The sequence below is a fragment of the Dipodomys ordii genome, unplaced genomic scaffold (genome assembly GCF_000151885.1).
Source record: "Dipodomys ordii isolate 6190 unplaced genomic scaffold, Dord_2.0 Scaffold47, whole genome shotgun sequence".
In the NCBI taxonomy this organism is placed as follows: Eukaryota; Metazoa; Chordata; class Mammalia; order Rodentia; family Heteromyidae; genus Dipodomys; species Dipodomys ordii.
In genome coordinates this window covers 4,722,696-4,747,618 of record NW_012267263.1, presented here as the reverse complement: position 1 = coordinate 4,747,618, position 24,923 = coordinate 4,722,696, and the positions used below count along the sequence as shown (strand labels likewise).

The 24,923-nt window shown below is 35.2% G+C and overlaps 1 protein-coding gene and 1 pseudogene across 1 annotated transcript in view; one reads left to right on the top strand and one right to left on the bottom strand.

Moving 5' to 3' along the window:
* The window catches only part of Tsga10 (testis specific, 10), a 108,084-nt gene extending 93,008 nt beyond the window's left edge, over positions 1-15,076 (top strand). Inside the window, exons 13-17 of the mRNA XM_013019733.1 lie at positions 992-1,201; positions 3,462-3,664; positions 5,297-5,401; positions 5,711-5,857; positions 14,347-15,076. Coding sequence (XP_012875187.1) covers positions 992-1,201; positions 3,462-3,664; positions 5,297-5,401; positions 5,711-5,857; positions 14,347-14,371 — 690 coding nt within the window. The 3' untranslated portion in view covers positions 14,372-15,076. The remainder of the gene's footprint in view (positions 1-991; positions 1,202-3,461; positions 3,665-5,296; positions 5,402-5,710; positions 5,858-14,346) is intronic.
* A 2,155-nt stretch (positions 15,077-17,231) lies between these two features.
* On the bottom strand, positions 17,232-18,549 carry LOC105988230 (annotated as a pseudogene).
* Positions 18,550-24,923: the final 6,374 nt, after the last annotated feature.

Below are 24,923 nucleotides of genomic sequence, written 5' to 3'. Positions count from 1 at the left end.
TGCCTGGGCTGATCTCCACCTCCCAAGTAGCTGGTATTACATGTGTGAGTCACACAAACCTCAACCACCACCATTCCTCCTGCTCCTTTCTCCTCCTCTTCCTCCTTCCCCTCCTGCTCCTCCCCCTCCTCCTCCTCTCACTCCTCCTCCTCCCCCTCCTCCTCCTCTCACTCCTCCTCCTCCCCCTCCTCCTCCTCTCACTCCTCCTCCTCCCCCTCCTCCTCCTTTTTGTGGGTTGTGGGGCATGAACTCTGGACCTGGGCAATGTTCCTGAGCTTCAGCTCAAGATGAGCACTCTACCACTTGAGCCACAGAGCCACTTTTGGTTTTCTGGTTGCTAATTGGAGATAAGTCTCACATATTTTCCTGCCCAGGCTGTTTTGAACCACAATCCTCAGATCTCAGCCTCCTGAGTAGCTATGATTACTTACAGGCATGAGCCACTGGCACCTGGCTCTTATTTCTTATAATTGCATATATTTTTATTCTTGCCCCAAATCCCTTTCCCTCAGAAATATTAGTGTTAGAGAATTATCAGCCCTCATTTTATGATACTGTGATTGATATCAACATATAAGATGAGAACAAAACAAATGGGTCCTATGAATGAAGCAGTGGCTAACATTTTGTGTTTGCCAACATTTATATTGCTGAATGGTTAAAATTGGAAATAGAACTGTAACCCAAACATGAATTATATCTCAGTTAGTTTTGGGCCTGGAAACTTTCAAGTAGGAAAGGTTTCCTCCTAAGAATATTTTTAATGGCTAGGTGACCACCTTGCTCATAAATTTTATGTAAAGAAACCTTAAACCTGAATGTATCATTTCTAGAGGGTTTCATAACATAGAGTCACCACCAGTATTTTCTATGGTCTTCCTATGGTCTAAGTGAATTAGTATTTTTTTAAGGTTTGCCCCACTTTATGTTCCATGTTATAGTTTAAAAAAATTATATATATGTATATTTATCAAATGTTTTGTCCTTATAGCACTTAAATGCAGAAAGGTCTTACAAGTCCCAGATTTCAACCTTACATAAATCTGTTGTGAAGATGGAAGAAGAGCTTCAGAAGGTTCAGTTTGAAAAAGTATCTGCACTTGCAGATTTGTCTTCCACAAGGGAACTCTGTATTAAACTTGACTCAAGCAAAGAGCTTCTGAATCGGCAGCTGGTTGCTAAAGATCAAGAAATAGAAATGGTATGTAATACATTTTACAAAACTTCTATAAAGAATTGCTGTTGCTAGAAGTATCTAACTTCCATTTCTTCTACGGAGAGCAGGAAGAGTTTCTCTATTTTTCTGTACTTTAATCTTATCATGCTAAAATAAATCCTTACTAAAACATTCACAAATTGCTATTTCTGTAATATTACTACCATACCACAGAACAATTCTTTATAGAATAGTATGGCAAGCCATTTCTTTCGATTTAAGGTTTTATCTGTTATTTTTTAGATTTTTATTAGATTTTATTCTTAAAATATAAGGAGTAAATATATGACACTATGTTCCAAGAAATTAAAGAACATGAAAATTGTTCCTTGAATGTATACAGTTTGCAGCGACTTTTTATTAGTAGAATTATAAAGCTTGTTGACATAGCAGTCAGCAGAGTATAATGAGGTCAGAGGTTATTCAGCTAAAATTATAATGGTATTCCTTTTTTTGTTTGTTTTTTGTTGATGATCCTGGGGCTTGAACTCAGGGCATGGACACTGCTCTGAGCCTCTTTGTGCCCAAGGCTAGTGCTCTACCACTTGAACCACAACACCACTTCTGGCTTTTTCTGAGTAGTTTATTGGAGATAAACACATAATTTTCTGCCCAGGCTGGCTAAGAATCACTATTCTGAGATCTCAGCCTCCTGAATAGCTAGGAATACAGGTGTGAGCCACTGGTTCCTGGCTAATGATATGCTTTTAATCTCTATTTACTAAGTTTTAAAAAATTATAATTGAGTTAATTGTATCCACTTTGTGCCTGATAGAATGCCTGCCACTTAAAATATAACATTCAAAATATATAGGCTTCTGACCTAAAAGATCTTCCAGTGTTGACATATAAATTGGAATAAAAGTTTTACTAAGAAGGCTTTGTAGAGGCAATTCTTCAGCCTGCATTATGTCTAGCTCAAAATGTTTTTCCCCTATCTTTTTACAGCTGTACTTGGCATTCCCTCCTAGTAATCTTATTTTTATTAATATCACTGGAATGTTGAGATTATCTTTTTTGAATATTTTTATTATCTTTAAGTATTTGTACAAAGGAGTTGCCATAATTTTAGGTTATACATTGAATTTTTTGCCATTTAGCAAAGCAGTTCATATATACACTGCATCTTGATTGGTCATTCCTTTACCATCTTCACCGCCCTTTGACCCACCCTTTATTTTTCTCAATTCTGTGGTATATACAATGAATTCTTGCCTGCATTCTCTCCTTTTCTCCTCTTCATTCTTCTACCCCTCTTACCTTGGCCCCACCCTCCCCTCTTGCACAAGTACTCATTTTCATGGCATTTTGTTGGTTTTTGACTTAGTTTTCCTTAAAAAGAATTATATTATTTGAACTCTCCATAGAGTTTATTATACTTCAGTTAATTCATTTGTAACCACTTGCATACCACCTAGTGTGTACTTACAGATTTATAGGCACATTCTAGCTCCCACAGATAATGGAAACCATGCAACCTGTGTTTCTTTGGGTCTGGCTTACTGAGCTTAATAGACTTTTTTTTCCAAGTTTTTCCATTTCCTTACAAATGGTACAAGTAGAATTCTATTGTGTATGTATACTACATTTTCAAAGGGCATCTATGCTGATTCTATATTTTGGCTATGGTAAATAATGCTACATTAAACATGGTTGTGCTGGTAGCTTTAGTGTGGCCTAGTTTTGCTCTATTGGATAAATCATACATTTCATTTTTAGTACATGATTTATTATATTATGGGATAAGGAACAATTTCTTATAGTGTTTTCTGAATATCAATATTCCTCTTTAAGAGAAATATTTGGCTTTCAGTACATAGTTTTGGCTCATAATCTTCAAAAAGAAAAGTTCTCTGCAGGTCTAAGCAAGAGAGGGAATATAAATCTGTTCTGTATATTCTATATCTATACAGTACAGGCTTATAGCCCCTTTACTGAAAGTGAGAACCACAGATATTATATCAGTTGTACAGAAATGCACAAAGAAACATCAAAACTGGAAATCAAAATTCATTGCATGTGAAGTTGATGAATTAATAACTTTTCTGATGATCAGAGGATGTGAAAGTTGCATTGGATAATAAATGTAGTATATGTATTTGCTAAGGAGAGAACATAATTTCAAATTCAGATATTAAAAGTGATTGTTTATAACATACTACAAAAATGTATAAGTCCTTGATAATATATGTCAGTTAAGTGAATGAATGGAAATAAGTATAGATGTCTTTCTATTGTTATATAGATGGAGAATGAGTTAGATTCTGCTCGTTCTGAAATAGAACTCCTCAGGAGTCAAATGACAAATGAGAGAATCTCCATGCAGAATCTAGAAGCTTTGCTGGTGGCCAATCGAGACAAAGAATATCAGTCTCAGATAGCACTTCAAGAAAAAGAATCTGAAATTCAGCTTCTTAAAGAGCATCTTTGCTTGGCAGAAAATAAAATGTGAGTTGGCTAGCAATATAATAACATAAAGTAACACTTAAGTTTTTGATACTTTATGGATTATTAGAATAGAATTATTATTATTATTAGAATAAATTATTTGAATTCTAAAGCTTGAATCTAGAGATTTTAGTCCCCATAATTTGCCATTAATGAAACTGAAGTACAGAAGTATTGTGATTTGCCTAAGATATAGTATTATTATCTATTATTTTTTCCTTTTTAAGACATTTAAGTTTAATAATGCTGCTGATTGTTTCCTGTAGGATTTAGTGTATGATAGGATGTCCAATCTAAAATAACTGCTTTTAAGAAATATAAGCAGAGTAGAAAGAATTAGGCACTGGAAAACAAGAATTTGTATATTTATGAACCATCTACTATTGCTATCTTAGCCTTTCCATTTGCCACATAATATTTCCTTATGTACCTATAAATATATACTTGATACTTGAAAGAGCGCTGAACATTCTGAAGAAATACTAAACATTTCCTAGAACATTGATTCTGGCTTTTTCAGTAATCTGTAGCAACACTATCCCTTAGCACTTTATTTGGAAAAGACCTTGACTGGAGATTTGGGGTAAAATGTCTGCCTGGATAGTCAATAAAAATTTCTTTTATTAAACTTGATCACCTCTAACAAAAACTAATGGGAATCCTTAGCGTGTGTTCTTATCTGCCCTATCTATGGCATGCTTTCAGTAAGCCACTACCCTAGGACCTAGGAAATAGAGAACACATGGTCTCAGCATTCAACAGCTCCTAGAAGCCCTAGGTTAGCAAGGACCACAAAACCAGAGCCTGTTTCCATCAAAAGTTGATCACTGGTGCTGGCAGATATGACTGAGTCATTTTTTTCAGTTACTGTAGCAGAGCTATTTTGATACCTTCAACCAGTTATGTGAGCCTCATTTCTCAAGCTGGTAGGAGGAAATTTCCCACCTCAAGGGGTACACTCTGTATTTAGACTGGCTGGTAAGTACCATTACTTAAAACTAGCAAGCATGATAAATTTTTCTTAATCTTTCACATTTATATTTCAGCAGTCTGTACTGACATCCTAAAAGCTAGCAAAGAGGATAGAATGTTCTGTGCAAGGAGCATTCATCTGTCACTATCGTCATGATGTGACTATCACAGGGTTTTTGAAGCATTGCTTAGGCCTAAGGAAAGTCCTGTTAAACTGCAGAGTTTTTATGTTTGTAATGCTGTATATTAAAGTCCATCTTAAGTAGAAAGCACTCAATTGAATTAATAAAACAGACCATATCAATCATAGTGCTAGCGAATCCCAGTATTAATTTGATCATCATAATGAACATATATGTGATACTTCAAGGTACTTCTAAAAAATTATTTGCACTAAGTAGATAATATAGCTAGATAATACAATACTTCACTATACATAGAGAAATTAAAACAAAATGTTTAATTGAATAAGACTAGTTTTACTTAAGTTTTTTAAACTAGTTTACATATTTAATACATGTAAAATAAACCTGTCTATAAAAATCACAGTGTGACTTGGATACAGCTGAGAAACCATTGTCAACATAGTTTAATATATTCTAGGAGTTGCAGCCATATTTTGAGTTTAATTAACTACCATTATTATCTTCATTTACACAGGGCCATCCAGAGTAGAGATGTGGCCCAGTTCAGAAATGTTGTAACACAATTGGAAGCGGATTTAGACATTACTAAAAGACAGTTAGGGACAGAACGCTTTGAAAGGTAAGTTTATCTCTATGTAATATTTAGCCTAGAAAGCCAAAGTAAAAATAGGTTCTATTTGGGCTTTTTTGTTTATCTTTTGAGACATGTCTCACTTTGTAGCCAAGGCAGGCCTCAAATTTGTAATCCTCCTAAAGTGGTCTCCCAAGTGCTAATATATATTACAAGTGCACACTACCACATCCAGCTCTACAATAGGTTTGATTATCTCATGATGGATTTTTAAAGTATGTACTGAGCTGCAATGATGTGACAGTTTTATTAATATGAGTGAATATAAAATTTTAAAACATCACCATTTTGCTTTAGGGAAAGAGCTGTCCAAGAACTTCGCCGCCAAAATTACTCAAGTAATGCTTATCATATGAGTTCAATGAAGCCAAATTCAAAATGTCATTCACCAGAACGTGCTCACCATCGATCTCCTGACCGAGGACTAGACCGATCACTAGAAGAGTAAGTCCACTCAAGGATCTGTTCTCTTGAGAATATGTAATAATATACCCAGTGATTATTGGAGCAAGTAAGGAAACATGTTTAAACATGATTGCCGGGATGTGTGGATATAAAAATAAAGATTTCAATAATTAAATTATTTCAATGTCACATGTCTGTATGAATTTTGTAAAAAAACCTTTTACTTAATAATTTAAAATTTGCATGAAGTTACAAAAATAAATGTCATTTACTTAGACTTATTGTTAAATTGTTTCCCATTGTTTTGATCATATATACAGGTGCTGTCTCCTGCACTCACTCTCCTGCAGATCCCCTTCCCTCTACATGCAGACACATACATGCACAATCAATACCTCTGATTTCAAAGCACCCTCAAAAGTCTTACTTCTTTCTTCTATGGTGAGAACCCTAGTTCAACACCAACACATTCACTACATTGATGTTTTCTCATCAATGTAATTTGCTCATTTACTTAGCTCAAGAAGGTATCAGTGTCACTACAGTAAACAGACTAACTTGACTTTGAAGTTCACGATCAGTCTGCAATCCTTTATTCCTACTCCCATATACTATCTTGCCAAAGAACTGTATGTATGTAATATGCATATATAGAGAGAGAAACAGAGAGAGTCAAATACTGAGTTCAAATATTACTAAAATATTTTTCCCTTCTATTGTGGTTATGGTTATATGCATTCAAAATAATATTAGACTAAGTTGTTTCATTTTGCATTTTTTTCTTTTGTGCCTATCATGGGGCTTAAACTCAGGGCCACGGTGCTGTTTATGAGCTTTCTCGCTTAAGGCTAGCACTTTACCACTTGAGTTACAGCACCACTTTTGGCTTTTTGTGCTGGGCAATTGGAGATAAGAGTCTCATAGACTCTTCAGTCTTCAGATCTCAGCTTTTTTTTTTTTTTTGAGTTGCTAGGATTACAGGTTGTGAGCCACTGGCACATCTTTTTCTCGTTTTAATTTATACCTTAAGTTCATTTTTGAATATATAGACTATCATGCTTTTAAAAGTCAAATTTCGTTAAAAATTAGTACTTACAAAAATGTCGTCTTTGCTTGTATGCCCTCCATTCTCCTCTAGGCCATTCCTTTGTAATCATTTTTATAGTAAAGTATATATAGTTCTTATTTTTCCCTTTTCATGGAAATTGGATGCTATATATGGTTCTGCTTTTGTTTCACCGGGGCTTGCAATCAGGGCCTCTTATTTGCTAGGCAGGTGTTGTACTGATACAACACAGTACCAGCCCATTTTTTGAATTGGTTAAGATAGGATTTTGCTTTTTGCTAGAGTATGTGCCTTGATCTCTATCCTCATATTTTATGTTTCCCATCATAGTTGAGATGATAGTCATCCTCTACTGCACCAGCTTTTGTTTGAGAAGTCTTGCAAACATTTTGCTCCAAGTGACCTCAAACCACAATCCCATTACAACGTTCTGAATAACTAGCAGGTTTACAGGTGTAAAACACTCAACAGTGTTCCCTTAACATCTTCTTTCATATTGATTCATGGAGTTTTTCTTTATTCCTTTTTTAGGGCTACTTAATACTCTATTTTTTTAATGTACCATAGTTTTGCAACCAATCTTTTATAGCTGGACATACATATAATTTACAATAATTTCTACTAAGAAACAAAGCTGTCATGGATAATTTGCATATATGTTTTCATATAACTAGAGAAGTATCTTCAGAAGAAATTCCTAGATAGGGGATTTCTTGGTCAAATACATATGTATTTATATGTATACTTAAGTAGTATTAAATCTCCCCCATACATGTGGTACCTTTATTACACTCCTTTCAGTGTATGAGTGTCTGTTTCTTGTTAGCCTTACCAGCAGAGTACTATACTGTTAGACTTTGAATTTTTGACAACATGATGGATGAGAAATGGTATTTCAATGTAGTTTTGAGTTTCTGTTGCTATGATTCAAGTATCTTTTAATAGGCTTAATGGCTTATTTAAAAATATTTTTCTGCATTACCCATTTCTTTTACTAATGGACTTTTTTTATCTTTTTGATAAATTAAAAAATAAATGTTGGAGATTATCCCCTTATCAGTGATACATACTACAAGTTTGTCATTTGTTATTTTAATTGTACTTGTGATTGTTTTTTCTATATAAATGATTTTATTTTTATGAAGTCAAATTTTAAAACACTTTTCCTGAATAATATGGATGTATATTCATAGTTAGAAAATCTGTATACCCAGATAATATTCACCAGTTTTCACATAGTTTTATTTATTTTTAGTGGAACTGGGGTGTGAACTCCTAGTCTTGCCCTTGTTAGATAGAGCTTAACCTGCTTGTACCATGCTCCCAAACAAGGAAGGCCTTTATGGCCTTCCTGGCCAGCATGGACAGCAATCCTCATACTTTATGTTTCTCACTGTAGTTAGAATAACAGGCACATACCATCACACCTACCTTTTTATTGGTTGAGATGGAGTTCCATAAACTTTTTGCCCAGGCTGACTTTAAATCTATTTCTGTTTCCCTAATAGCTAGGAATATGAGTATAGTTTTACTTGTCATGTTTAGATGTCATATTCACTAATAGTTTGTGTATGGATTGGAGATCTGTTTTTTTTTTCCAAAGGATTATCCAGTGGTCCCAAAATAATTTATTTACAAACCTCTGTCCCAGTGATTCAAGTCTCTTTCTGAACTTTCTGTGCTGCCTATTCATGTGCATGTTCCTACACTATTTTAAACTTCAAAGGTTTACTTTTATAGAAATATTGCCCAATAGTATACTGGTATACAGGTTCTACAAAAGAGGAGGAGAGAAGCCCCATCTGTAGCAGTTAGTTTCTATTATGTAAATACTTCCACCTAACAAGCTGACAATGGCTTTAACCATAAAAATCACAGAAGTTTTAGATATTTACAATCAGCTGCATGCCAGTCCTAGGACAGCAATGGGCATGTGCTGCCTAACACCTCTTCCTGTATTTTTTGAGTTTATTTTTCCATGTGGATTTTAGGGTCATCTTGTCTAGTAAGATTTTGAAAACCATTTGAAATTTTTCTTAGGATCACATTGAGTTTACAAATTAAATAAGGGAGAACTGATATCTTGATCATATAGGGACATCCTAATCAAGAAGAGGCGTTGTCATTTTGTTCGTTCTTTTCTGTTCTTCAGGAATTTCTTGTGCTTTTATTTATATTGGTTTTGGACATTCTTTGTTAAGGTTATTCTATTGTAGCTGTTTGTTATTGTAAATGTTGATTCCATTCATTATATCTTCAAAAGTACTATTTATGTTTTCAGTATATATTTTTATTGTAAATATACTGTACAGAGGGGTTACAGTTACATGAATAAGGTAATGAGTATATTTCCTATCGAGCATTGTTACCTCCTCCTTTGTTTTTCCCTACCATCTTTTCCCACCCCACCTCTCCAACTCCCCCCCCCACCACAAGTTGTAAAGTTCGTTTTCAACATAGTGTCTTGTACAGCTTATTGCTACAATGGGTCAACCTGTATCCTTATATCAGCATTTTGTTATTTCCCTTCCCTTTCCCAAATTACAAAAATGTATATACAAGATGCAGGGCACTGGAATCAAATACAGTAAAAACAGGGGTTGTACCATGGGGGAAGAACATACAAAAAAATCACATAGTACATTATAAATATGTTAGAAACAACAGCAAGAAAGACAAAACCTCTTGTGTCCCTATCTTGCCCTCAGTAGATGAATGGATCAAGAAAATGTGATATATATATATGTATATATATATGTGATATATATGTATGTATATATATACATACATACATATATATACATACATACATACATACATATATATATATATATATATATATATATATATATATATATATATGAATTCTATGTCTCCATCAGAATGACATTGCCCCATTTGTTAGGAAATGGAAAGACTTGAAAAAAATTATATTAAGTGAAGTAAGCCAGGCCCAAAGAAACATAGTTCCCATGGTTTCCCTTATCTGCAATAACAAGTATATGTCTAGGACAAGCAGAAAAGGTCAAAATCTTTGTACATATGACCATATAACATGATGTTAAGTGAAAAATATTATTTATTTTTGTGTATTACATTTTCTATCCTGCTACTTTGCTAAATTATTTTATTTTGTTGTTAAGTTTTTTTTTCCCTGGCCCTGGGGCTTGAACTCAGGGCCTGGGTGCTGTCACTGAGCTTCTTTGTGCTCAAGGATCGTGCTCTACCACTTGAGCCACAGCTCCACTTGAGTGGAGTGTTTATTGGAAATAAGGGTCCGACATGGACTTTTCTGCCTGGGTTGGCATCGAACTGTGATCCTCATATCTCAGCCTCTGAGTAGCTAGAATTACAGGTTTGAGCCCCCAGTTCCTGGATGTCATTATGTTTTGTCTTTTATTTTCTAGGTTTTTCTAGGTGTACTGACATGTCATCTGTAAAGATACCTCCTCAACCCTATTTTTATGTCTTCAATTATATTTTGTCAGCTTTTGAAACCATGTTGGAACTATCTGAGCATTAAAGATTTGGTTAAATTCACTTGTCTAAACCACATAGCTTTTGTTATATTTTTTGTCTGAGTATTTCCTAGATAATGTTATGTTTATTCTCTGGGAATCTATCTTTTTACAAAATATCTTTATTGTAAAGCTGATGAGTGGGGGTAATGAGTAAGGTAAAGTAAAATAAGGTAATGAGTACATTTCTTTTTTAAACACAGTTACCCCCTCCCTCATTTTCTTATTTCTGCTTACCCTTCCCTACTCCCCCCGCCAATATAGTGTCTAGTGAGTGCCATTGTTGCATTAGTTCATCCTTTGTCCTGCTGCTGTTTCTGTGATTCCCTTTCCTTTTCATGGATCAGATAAACTTATACAAGACAAAAGGTACAGAAAACTAAAACAGAAAAAAAAGAAAAACTGCATACAGGACATAATAAGAGCCTCTGTTTCCAATCTTTGGAGTTCATGTCGATACTCTTCATTATACCTGGTCCTGTGCACTTAGCTATTGGGTTAGAGAGATCCCCTGCTAAGAATATCATAGACATGGAATCTATCTTTTTAAGCTATTTTTACTTTCATTGGCCAAAATGTACTCATTTCATCCTGTTTTAAATTTATTTGAAAGTATAGCATCTTAGAACTTTTCAAATTTCTTCTGTATCAATGATCATATCCTTCTTTTCATGTCTTATTTGTATCGTGTACATTTCCCCGCCACATTCTTTTTTCTTGATTACATAAGGTAGTGTGGTTTGTTTACTCCGTTCATTGCTTCAAAATATTTGAATTTTCAATGACTAGTTTTGATCTTTTTATTGTAATATACTTTCTTTTTGTTATTTATTGTGTGTTTCTTTTTTTATGGTCATCGAGCTTGATTTTATTTTACCTTCAATATTGCTGTGTTTTTAAAAAAAACAATAAGTTCAATTTAAAAAAAAATCAAGGATACACACATTTTTATACTCCTAAAGTGATTCCACCATTCTTTAGCAGGTTTTTATAATAGATATTTTTAAATTTTAATTTTATTGTCAAGGTGATGTACCAAGGAGATAGATTTTTTTTTTTCTAGTCTTGGGGCTTGAACTCAAGGCCTGGGCGCTGTCCCTGAGGTTCTTTTGCTCAACACTAGCATTCTACCACTTGAGCCACAGCAGCTTTTTCTGTGTGTGTGGTACTGGGGAATCAAACCCAGGGCTTCATGCGTGCTAGGCAAGCTCTCTACCACTAAGCCACCTTCAGAGAGGATAGTCTTAATTGTTCATATTCTTTCTCCATATAAATACCGATGATCATTGTGTCTAGTGAACATTAGCGATGAAAGATGTTTCCTGTGTTTTTAATTAATTCAAGTTTTCCACTAGCTTTTGGGTTTGGAAGTTCATTTATTGCCACATTTTATTTTATTGATAGTTTATTGATTTTATTGATATAGGTGTTATTGATGTAGATATTTTTTGAGGTTGTGTTTTTTTATTACTATTTAAAATGTATTCCACAGATTTGGATATGTATCATTATTATTTTCCTGAATTTTTAAAATTTGTTTTTATGTTCACTTCTTCAATAGTGATGATAGAAAATCACTTAATTTCTAGGAAGAAGGGTTTTTGTTCTTTTGTTTCATTTTTAATTTCTGACATTATTGAACATTATCTTTAGCATTTGTATTGTATAAAACATATAATATTCTTTAGGTTTTACTAAATGACCTTTTATGAATAATTAACATACACTTGAGAATGTATATTCTTTCTTACAAAGGTATAGTATCCAATATATATTGGAAAACTTTACTTTTATTATGAAAACTTTACTTTTATATCAGTGCTTAATTATTTTATACTTGACCTTTTTGTACTGAAAGTAATGTTTTAAAATCTCCTATTAGGAGTAATTTTTACTTTTTGTTTCTATAAAATTCTATATAAGTAGCCTGCTTTTGTGTTTATTGCATAGATAGATAGTCTGGTAGACATTCTTTATTATGGACTAGAGTTTTCATAAAGTATAATTTTCAGATCCATTCACATTTTTGTTTGGTACTATGATGTTAGAGTTCACACTCCTGTTTTCTTATTGTCTCCATTTACCTTTACTTAGCTTTGTGAATTCCTACATTTTAAATATACCTTTTTTATAAGATATGGATTTGAGTTTTGCTACATAAGGTGTGTGTGTGTGTGTGTGTGTGTGTGTGTGTGTGTGTCCATATATGTCCCAGAGCTTGAACCCAGGCCTGGGTGCTGTTCCCTGAAATTTTCCATTCAAGGCTAGCGAGCTACCACTTGAGCCACAGCTCCATTCTGTCTTTGTGGTGGTGAATTGGTGATAAGTGTCTTATGGACTTTGCTGCCAGGGTTGGCTTCACATCCATGATTTTCAGATCTCATCCTCCTGTATAAGCCATTTTAACATATTTTTAATAGGCAAGTTGAAATCCTTCACGTTATTGATATGACTTATGTTTGGCTGTAGTATATTATTATTACTGTCAGCATCTTGCAATATTTTCTGTGTGTCCATTTGATTAGTCTTCTTTGATTTTCAGTAAATTACTTGTGATGTTTGGAAAGGTTTTTACTTTCTTTTAGTTGTTTCCTTTAGTAATGTGCCCCTACTGCCCTTAATTTTTTACTGTCAGTTTTAGATACTGCCCTTTGACAACTACCAATCATCTGCAATAGGCAATAAGTTTAATTTACTTTTCTTAACCACTATTCTATTTCTTGTACTTCTGTTTTTTTCTTTTCTAAGTTGATAGTGATCTATCTATCTATCTATCTATCTATCTATCTATCTATCTATCTATCTATCTATCTATCTATCTATCTATCTATCGTGTTTGTGTGTGTGTGTGTGTGTGTGTGCGCGCGCGCGCGCGCGCGCCTCTGGTACCTGACTTCTGTTAAGCATAACATGTTAAGATTTATCCAGATTGTTGCAGGATTAGTTCTTGAATGTTCCTTTTAATTGCTGAATAGTACTTCAAATCATTGTATGGATGTGCCCAAATGATTTTTTAAATGAGTATAACCCTGGAGATAGTTCCTAAACTACAGAGTTTCAGACATCCTTTCCTCAACTTCTAAATAGTAAATCTTACAAACCAATAAATTGGTAATTGGTATTCTTATAATATGACTGATAGTGTGTAGAAGTCACTGATGTTCTTTTTTCACATGTGCGTATTTGTGTGTGTGTATGGTATTTTAGCAGTAGCAAAGATACTGAATTGTTACATCAGAACTAAAAGACTCACTTATAACTAGTTATAATTGTGATCTTTTTCCCTTCCCCTATCACCTATCATCCAATGTCTTTTCTACTGCTAGAATTATATGATTTTAAGGATGTTATATAAATGAAATGGTAATTCCATTTCAGACTGGAACCTTGGAGATTTTTTTATTCAACATAATACTCATTATGCCCATCCAAGTTTTTTTTATACATATCAACAGTCTATTCTTTTTTATTGTTAAATAATATACCATGATCAGTTGCTAGTGGCAGCCCAGGCAGGAAAGTCTATGATATGCCTATCTACAATTAACATAAAAAAGACAGAAGTGATGCTGTGGTTTAAGTGGCAGAACACTAGCCTTGGACAAAAAAGCTCAGGGACAGTGCTCAGGCCCTGAGTTCAAGCCCCATGACCAGCACAAAAAAAAGAAAAAAAAGCATTCCATGGAGCTGGGAGAGAAAAAAAAATTCATGGTCTCACTATATAGTTTGGGCTATTTTTAAACTCACCGTATGATTCCTTGAACACACAGTCCTCCTGCCTCTGTCTCCCAAATGTTGAGATTATAGGTATATGGCATGATGGCTAGCCAAAAAAAAAACAAAAAAAAACCCCAATGTTAAGTTTTGCCAAAGTAATTCTAGAATGCATTTTAACACATGATGGGTTAAATAGGTTAAACAGCATTATTTTTTTTCTCTTATAGGAATCTTTGCTATAGAGACTTCTGACATGTAGTAAGATTCTTCACATCCTTGGAAAGGTCAAAGTTACAGACGGATTTTTTTTTGCTATATGATTGCATTTATCTTTTGAATGCTTGACGGTGTTAAATTTTATTAATTTTGTGCTTCTGAATCTGTTCTCATGTGCCATATTGCAGTGATCTGAGATGACATATACAAACAAAAATGCATATGGCTCTTCTATCCATACAGTAATAGTGAGTGTAAAATCTGCTTACTTCACTATTGAACACTGTTTTGTTAACTATCCGGAGTAAATAAAGAAGCTTAAAAAAAAAGAGGGAAAAGTGTTTTTACAAAACTGATTTCCTTTACTTTCTTGGTATCTCAAATTACTGGTTGGTTAAATTTTTTCTTTGTGATTTATGTTTTCATGGCCTGAGAAATTGTGCCAAAATAGGCAGTTTGACAACACTGGCCTGGGACCCAATATTGCATTTTGGAACCAACCTGACATAAATTCCATGCCACAGTCTGACTTCAAAGCAGCAGAAAGAGGAGTGTGTCAGGGTTTTAAATCTGTACTATTGTACCATTCTAAAACTAATTAACATGCATTTTCTACAATTGTGTTTACTTCTATTTTTAGAAAGGTAGGTGATGATATATCTGTCAAGAATGTAAGATCTTTAAAAATTTGTATTTTTAAGAAGTTTTCTTTAAAATATTAAAGTACTGCAATCAACTTAATTGCCATTTTATTTTATTATTTGCCTATAGCAGCTGTCTGTAATACAGAAAGTTGATTGATGTTCTTTTCTTTTCCTTTCCTTAAAATCTACTTAATCTCTTTTCTTCCCATAGGCTTTGGTTAATTTAATGTTTCTATTAGAGCCTGAATGCCATTGTATTTTGCTGATTTACTATTTGTATTCCTGTCATTTTAATAAAAACAGAAGTCCTGTCATTAATAGTATTATATAATGTAGACAGTTTCTCATTTTATATAGTCATTGTTCAACATGATGATAGTGATATAGAATAGTGCCCAGATACAGATCTTGTTTAATCATTAGTATTCTGATATTTAACTGTAAATTAATGCTATTTTTTTAAACTTCAGGTTTATTCATATAGTTTAATTATAGGTTGGTAAAAATGAATAACTTAAAATAAGATGTCTATAATGATTGTAAAGAATAATATGCAATCCTAATTGTTCTAATATTAAGTAATACACTTAAATTTACAAAGTTAACCATTACTTGGTTGCCCAGTAACCTTAGTACTACATCATCACAACACTGATTTTAGTCTGTCACCTAGAACCACCAAAGAGTTGAGTACCACTTCTGATATACACTTATGTGAAGAGGCAGGATGCTAGGAGACGGATGTATGAGGATCAGGAAGAAAATAGGTAAGAAAATATTTCCCCAGTTGATTAAAAGTCTATGACTCTTATACCAGTAAGTATAAAATATTTAATGGAAAAATTGTATGGTAGTATAAAGAGGCCAACATTATACAGAGGTAGCAAAAAACTTCAATTGTGTTTTATGTTAAAATGTCAGATTTTTTTGCTGTGCTAATATTCAAGAACATTCATTGTTTTAAATTATATTCTAATCACTCTGACATAAATGTGTAATAGCTTATTGATATAGTTGAGACTGCCTAGAGTTTTACATTACTAAAGCTATACCAAACATATATTTTCTTGGATGACTAAAAAATCTAACAGTTTTCAGTTTTCAAATATGTTTAGTACAAATATGTTTAGCTAAAGTAAGGGTGTTGTGAAGGGAATTGCTAGCCCTCTGTGTAATTTAAATACCGAATTTGTTGTGTAAAAACATTCATTGAAGTTCTGTGCACCATCATGAGTCTCTCTCCACTCCCTTTGGTTAATCCAAGTTATCATCCAATTTTTTGTTGGTAGTAGAAGCAATCCATTTGCATGAGGATCTATAACTTTGTAAGCTATTGCTTTAAAGGGAACAGATGTTATCTTTTTGGTCTTTAGAATATTACTAGTGATATTATTATTCAAACTGTTGGTACAATTTAGGAAGAACAAACATACTAAGATAATTAAATATGTTTTGATTAGAATATCAGCCAAATAAAACTTGGAATCAACTAAAAATGTTAATGATATAAAGATAATTTCCATTTGAAACTCAGGAGTATTGGCCACAGTGATTGCAAGTAATTATCCTGAGAAAATAAAAGAAGAAGCAAGAAAAAAATGGAAGTCACTGGATTTACTCAGTTATTATTCCTAAGCAGTTACTACTTTATGAATTATTTGAAATTACAAGTCCAGGTATTTAAAAAAAAATTTTGGCCAAGGCACTGGTGGCTCCCACCTTTAATTATAACTACTCAAGAAGCTGAGATCTAAGAATCACAATTCAAAGCCAGTCCAGGCAGGAAAGGCCATGAGACTTCTATCTCCAATTAACCACTAAAAAGCCAGATGTGGAGCTGTGGCTCAAGTGATAAAACACTATTAAGCCTTAAGTAAAAAAAAAAAAGCCCAGAGATAGCACCCAGGCCAGCACAAACTAAAAGTTACATAAGTCTGCCATTTTCTTTTGTTTTATCTTCTTTTTTCTCATTAAACTTTGTTTTAATGGGCTTCAAAATTCCATAGCACAATTTTGGTCATGTTGTTTCCATTAAAAAGTACTGATTTAAAAAGAAAAACTATTAACTTAAAACTGCCACACCAAAAAAAAAAAGGATCCCCAAAGTATTTTCCTTTCCTTCAGAGGGCTTTACAAAGTGTCATACTGTACCAGTCTTATACTATTAAACTTAAATGGCTAATTGAGACCAACAATTCTGAGACTGTGCTACCACTGGTTAAGATTGAAGTGGCAGGTGTTAGGAATAATATTTATTTAGCCTTCTGAGCTTTCTGGGAAACTTGGTGACTTTTCCAGCTTCTTGTCCACAGCTTTGATGACACCCACAGCAACTGCCTGTTTTACATCATGAACAACAAAATGACCCAGAGTAGGATAGTCAGAGAGGCTCTTCACACACATAGGTTTGTCTGGAACTATACCAATGATGAGAGCATCACCAGACTTCAGGAATTTAGGATCATCTTCCAGTTCTTACCAGAATAGCAGTCAATCTTATCTTTCAGCTCAGCAATCTTTCAAGCAATGCCAGCACAGGAGCATAGCCAGCATTGATTTGGCCTGGATGGTTCAATATGATCACCTGAGTAGTGAAGCCAGCTGCTTGTATGGTTGGATCATTCTTGCTGTCACCAGCAACATTGCTACAGCAAACATGTCCTTGACATTGAATCCCACATTGTCTCCAGGAAGAGCTTCACTCAAAGCTTCATGATGCATTTCCACACAATTCACTTCGTTGTGACATTGGCAGGAGCAAAGGTGACCACCAAGCCAGGTTTGGGAACACCAGTCTTCCCTTGGCCCACATGGATGGTTCCAATACCACCAATTTTGTAAGCATCCTGAAGGGGCAGGTACAAAGGCTTGTCAATGGGACGAGTTGGTGGCAGGATGCACCTAGCAAGGTGGTTCCACTGGCAATGCCATCCTTACGGGTGACTTCCATCCCTTGAACCAAGGCATATTGGAACTTGGCTCCTGCATATTGTCACCATTGCAACCAGAAATTTGCACAAATGCTACTGTGTCAGGGTTGTAGCCAATTTTCTTACTGTAGGTGCTGATTTCCTTAGTGATTTCCTTGTATCTCCTCTGGCTGTATAGTAGTTCAGTGGAATCCATTTTGTTAACATTGACCATGAGCTGTTTCATACTCAGTGTGTAAAACAGAAAGCCATGCTCACCAGTTTGCCCATTCTTGGAGATATGAACTTCACATTCACCAACACCAGCAGCAACAATCAGAACAGCATAGTCAGCCTGGGATATGCCTGTCATCATGTTCTTGATAAGGTGTCTGTGCCTGGGGCATCAATGGTGGTATCCCTGGGTCTCAAATTTCTACAGAGAGATGCCAATGGCTCACGCTCAGCCTTCCATTTATCGAAGACCCAGGGATACTTGAAGGAGCTGTTTCTCATCTCAGCAGCCTCCTTCTTGAACTTCTCTATGCCACCACATTTGTAGATTAGATGTCCAGTAGTGGTGGACTTGCTGAAATTGATATGTTCAATGATGATGATGTTGCTGTAGACCTTTTCCTTCCCCATTTTGGCCTCAACTTGTAGTTTTCATGGCACCTGCATTCTTCCAGCAAATCTGTTGGAAAAAGCTTGTTTCTTCTAACAGATTTTTCATGAGTCCTTACTATGGTCTTTTCTATAGTTTCCTCAGCTCCCAGTGCTGTGCTCAAAGCCGCATTTCTTGCATAACCAGAAATAGTTTACAACTTACTTTATAAACTTTATTTACTTGCCATGAAATAACGTGAGAGCTACTGATTGGAAAAAGAACCTTCAAAATTCATCTATAGTATTCTCATAAAAGTAACCATCGCCAACCATAGGTTATCAGATTAAACAAGCTGTTATTCAGAGCAGAGTCATAAACTATCAAGATTTAACTTTTTAGCTAAGTACCAGTGGCTCACACCTGTAATCCTAGTTACTCAGAAGGCTGAGATCTGAGGATCACATTTTGAATCTATGAGACTCTCATCTCCCAATTAATCTGCAAAAAGATGGAAGTGAAACTTCAGCTCAAGTGGTAGAGTACCAGCCTTGAGTGAAAAAAGCTAAGGAACAGTGTCCAAGGCTGCCCTTAGTTCAAGCCCTTGTATCAGCACACATACACACACATGCAAATGAATGCAACTTTTCAGATTTTTTGTGCTTATTTAAAAAGAAATTTATTTAATGAGAGTTTCGTTAGTGACTTCAGGATTCTGAGAAAATCAGATTCAGGGGATTGGGCCATACAGTCAGGAATCACAAAACAGGCTCAGTGAGCACAATACTTCCGGGCAACATGGGCCAGATATGGAACATAGCACCACCTAGCCCATTGCCCTGGATTCAGGCGCCATCACCGTACCTGCCAGTACTGCCAAAGGACCTGGTTTCCACAACCACGCACTGCTGCCTTGCCCCAGAGAGTGCCCTGATAGTACTCTGTTCTCATGACTAATTCTGCATGCCAACTCTGATCATGCAAAATACTGGAGAAGCCTTGCTGTCTGAGCTCTAGTTAAAAGGCAGATTGCAAAAATAGTCTTTAGACCTCCATGTTTATAAGCAGGAGAACTTCTTAAACATACTGGGTGGCCAAAAAGGTTTTGTTAGTGTATGTTAAGGAACAAAGAAGTTTCAATGTGGTATGTACATAGATACATATAGTGTGACTTTTCAGATTTTTTTCTCAGCTTCACTTCATAATTTGCTTCATACAGTAAAAAAAACAAAACCTCAAGATAATTAGACCAATTATTCACCCTCCTAGATGTATTAATTAATTCATTGCCCTTTAATATGTTATTATAAAACAGCAAGTTAGACTAATTATGTTTACATTTTCTGTAATTTCCCAATTAAATTTAAGAATATTTAATATTTTTATAAAAGGAGATTGAAATTCCAAAGCAAATTATTTCAAGATTTTATGATCCCCACAGAATTCTCACAGTGTCCTTTGAAATAACACCTATTAATACTAATAAGATAATAAACTTGAGCTAACTTTCCTCCAGTATATTATCGGGGTGTGTGTGTGTGTGTGTGTGTATATGCTGGTCCTGGGATTTGAACTTAGGGCTTAGTCTTTATCTCTGGGCTTTTTTGCTCAAGACTATCATTCAATCACTTGAGCCACAGCTCCACCTGCAACTCTTTTGGTGTTTAATTGGAGATAAGAGTATCAAGTACTTTCCTGGCTGGGCTGATTTTGAACTGTGATTCTCATATCTCAGCCTCCCGAATAGCTAGGATTACATGAATGAGCCACTGGCACCAGCCCCCAGTATATTCTTTTTGTGTGTGTGTGTGGGTCGTGAGGCTTGAACTCTGGGCTTGGGCACTGTCCTTGCACCTAAGGCCAGCGCTCTACTGCTTGACCACAGCCCCACTTCCGGTTTTTTAGTGGTTTATTGCAGATAAGAGTCTCACTGACTTTTCCTGCCTGAGCTGGCTTTGAACTGTGATTCTCAGATCTCAGCCTCCTGAGGAGCTAAGATTACAGGCGTGAGCCACTGACACCAGGCAGCCCCCTGTATATTCTTTAATTGAAAAGGCACTCTTGGTCTTTTAAGAACTGTGTCAGGATATTATGCATTATAGTTTAGCAAATATATTTTTAATAATGTGATTACAGAACAGAAGGCATTTTTTAAGTCACAGGATGGGACAAGTTGTCCTAGAATTCATAGAAATAAATAACATTTAAAATTCTATGATAAACATTCAGTTAACTATATTTAAGCATATACACATAACTGGAAACCTTCTAATTAGACAATGAATATATTCATAAGTCATAGTTACTATTTTAAATAGTGTTGTGATTTCATTGGTCGAGTTAACGAAATACCAGCAGCAAGAAGATGTTAAATCTGTTTCCTTAAAGCATAGATTGAAATATGATAATATTTCAAAAAGATAATATCATTTGTTCATTGTCCCATCACTTCAGTAATTCCTAACCCTACATTCACTTTTTTGGGGGGTCAGTCATGGGGCTTGAACTCTGGGCCTGGGTGCTGTCCCTCCGCTCTTCAGCTCAAAGCAAGTGCTCTACCACTTGAGCCACAGAGCCACTTCCAGTTTTCTGGTGGTTAATTGGAGATGAGAGTTTCACGGCTTTTCCTGCCTGGACTGGCTTTGAACCACGATCCTCAGATCTCAGCCTCCCGAGTAGCTAGGATTACAGGCGTCAGCCACCAGCACCTGGGTACATTCACTTTTTACTGTGGCATGTAAACTTTTCTAAAGCATGCAATGAAGTTATGTGGGGTAGTGATGTGCCTAAAGCAAGGCATCACTTGATAATTTGTAGAACCAAGCAGCCATTCTTTCTGAGTTTTACAGACCTAACTACAAATAAATGATCACTGGGTTAATATAATAATATATGTTGTGCTTGTCTCATATATTACAGTATACATTATACTTGTCGCTTATAAATTATAATTATTTTCTTATAGATCTAGTACAATTAACAGATTAATTAGTACTGATCTCTTTTGCTTTGCAGCTTGTTCTTAGCTTTTGACATATTACATTAACTGCACTTTTCTAGTCTATGTGAGTGAAATTGTGTTGTGTGCTATGGTGGTAACCTCAGAATTAATTTGAGTAAGACTTGATTTGTTATAAATGTTATTTAAATTGACATAGCCTGTCTCCAGAGGGGACTATTGAAGGGCATTATTGAGGTCACACACCCAAGTTGAACATTCTATTGATTGGCTTGTGGAGACTATAAATCTTTTTTTTTTTGTCGGTTGTGGGGCTTGAACTCTGGGCCTGGGCACTGTCCCTCAGCTCTTCAGCTCAAAGCGAGCACTCTACCACTTGATCCACCGCGCCACTTCCAGCTTTTTCTGCTTATGTGGTGATAAGGAATCGAGCCCAGGGCCTCATGCATGCAATGCAAGCACTCTACCACGGAGCCACGTTCCCAGCCCCAAGACTATACATCTTCATATGCATTCCAAGCCAATTTGAAGTATACTTGCCTAATTTGCATAATGGATATCAATCTAGGACTATTTTCAAGTTTATTCAAGCTATTTAATGCTATATAACTTTTTGAAATGTTTCCAGCTTCTATTATCATAAAGCTTAGAAAAGTACCACAGTAAGGTTTTTTAAAAATCTTAAATATTATATACTACCCATCTCACTTATCCCATAGAGAAATTAGAAAGGACACAGAGTATTTCCATATTCTGTTTATTATTATTTGCAAATGGAAATACTGTTTAAAATACTTAAAGGAATAAACTTACCAAAGATACTAAGCATAGCTGTCATTCACTACTACTAAGAATTCTAAAATATCATAATGTATCATAAACAAAGTTAAGTCTCTATATGTGCTAAAATGTAGTAAATGTTCAATGGAGAGCTGACCACTAGATGAAATAGCTCAAATCCCTTGTAATAGAAGACCCAATGAAGGTCTTTTATGCTTTCCCAGATTGCTTGGCTTAGTACCCCAACATTTCTCAAGTGAGGCATGCTTGGCTAGACTTATGCTTGTACATACATCTTGTGAAATACTGTTTCCTCAGATGTGGTCATTAAGGGACTTTAATACTAAAACTTAGATAAACTGAGAGGTAAGTCAGAATTAAATTGCGTTGTTTCAGTGTTTAGTGATACCTCCTCCATATCATTACTTTCTCAACAGTCTATTATTTCCTTCAATGCAAAATGGTTTGCTCAAACTGTACTTTTATAAAATAAGTATCAAAACACTAAATTATACATGAAATTAATGTAACCCTCTCAGATTAGAAACATATGGTCTCTAACACTTTCAGATACAACCCATGGGTTACAAGACCATTTGAAAAGAAAAAGAACACTATATCTCAGCCAAATCCCAGAACATTGGTATTTGTGCATTATAAAAAGGAAGATTGGGGGAGGCTGGTTAAAGGGACCTCATGGGGTTGTGTGTAGAGCTTCAACACAAGCATTGTCTTGAATCCCAAGCACCTTCTCCAAAAATAATCTTTGGAGATAGATTCTCCATGGATATGAGATTAGGAACTTTTGGAGGGCTCAAGATGACTAACAATAATAAGTAGTAGTAGAAGTGTACAAGTACACTTTCTATATGTTTGTTCATATAGTTATGTATACCTGTCTGTATAAATATACACATGAAAATAAGACTTATATGTTTTAAACATGTTTTTGTTTAGACGCAATCCTCAAGAAATTAACAGAGGATACCATCCACTACAGTTTGAATGTATTCCCTGAAATTTATGTGTTGGAAACTTTATCCTCCAGTTTAGAGGTAGGGCCTTTGGAAAACAGGAATAGATGATGTCCTGAAGGAAAATCCCTCACCAGATGAAAGCACCTTGATATTAGACGTTACAGCCTCTATAACTGTAGAAAAACATTTATCATTCTTTAGTAGTCTGTCAAAACAATAGAAAACAGACTAAGGTGTTATTCAAAAGATAGATAATACAAGCATTATATAATCATGTTAACCCAGTACAAATGTACCTCCTAAAAGTAATACCCCTAAAAAAAGGTAATGCTATTATTTATTAACAAAGAAGCAAAAGCCAGGGCATAATAGTTCATGCTTGTAATCCTGGCTACTTGGAAGGCCAAGATTGGGAAAATAACTGTTAGAGGTTAGTTAGGGCAAATAGTTCATTTCAACCAAGAAAAGGTTGTCATGGTGGTACATACCTGTCATCGTGAGTGTTCAGGAAACATAAATGAGAGGATCACAGTTCAGTCCAGCCAGGACATAAATTTGAGACCCTATTGAAAAATAAGTAAAACAAAAATAGCTGAGGGTATGGCTCAAGTAGTAGAACACTTGTCTAGCAGTTACAAGGCCCTGATTTCAAACCTCTTGTACTACCAAATGAAAAAGGAGGAGGAGGAGAAGGTTCAGTTCAAGAACAGTAATATCGCTGTTATTACTTTCTGTGAAAACAATGGGGAAAAGGATGCTAACCATTGTTAAAGACCGGCAAAGAGGAAGAACAGGAATTAGAAATGGTAGTAAAAGGGTTGGGTACCCAGTGGCTCACCCCTGTAATCCTGCTACTCAGCAGTTCGAGATCTGAGGATTATGGTGCAAAGCTAGCCCAGGCAGGAAAGTCCTTGAAACTCATCTCCAATTAAGTACCAAAAAGATGTAAGTGGAGCTATGGCTCAAGTGGCAGAATGCCAATGTTGAGCAGAAAAAGCTCAGGGTCAGTGCTCAGCCTGGGTCAGTGCTCAGTCCCTGCATTTAAGCTCTAGTACTAGGAGAAATAACAAGAGTTGGGGACTGCTCAAGAGAGGAAGTACCTTCCTTGCTTAGCAAGTGTGAACTGCTGAGCTCAAATCCTTGTATCATGGTCAGAGCCTTGTACTACTATTCACTACTCTATTCCTCACACACTGCACTTCCTAGGCCCTGGAACTATTTCAGCTGTTAGCCTGAATGAAAGAGCCAGAAATCCAAAGTCTTTACATGACATGCCAGTACAGGACTTATACTGTACCGCCATAGTGAGCCACTATTCACAAATACTCTAAATAGTTTCACACATTGCACCTGGTTCATGCTAATTATGATATCTTCTGAGCCCTTGCTCATCAAAATCCTGCTAAGTTTAGAGTTCTAGTCATTTGAAATACACATATAAAAGATATAGCATTTGCCTGGATTTGTGATCAAGTCTAGGAAACAGATAATTTGGAATGTTCTATGGTAAAGCTGAAAAAGGTTGCTATAGAAGTAGAGAATAAAGAAAAGATCCCTTCTCTAAGAATAAGAGAGAAGCCCAGAAAAGAGCAAGTAATGCATGAGCTGAGTTATAAAAGATGAATAAGAAAAAATGTATTCTGAGAGGACAGCCCAATATGTAGAAAGATACCAAAGGCTGAAGGGGTTGAGCAAGTTATGTGGTAATAGTACAT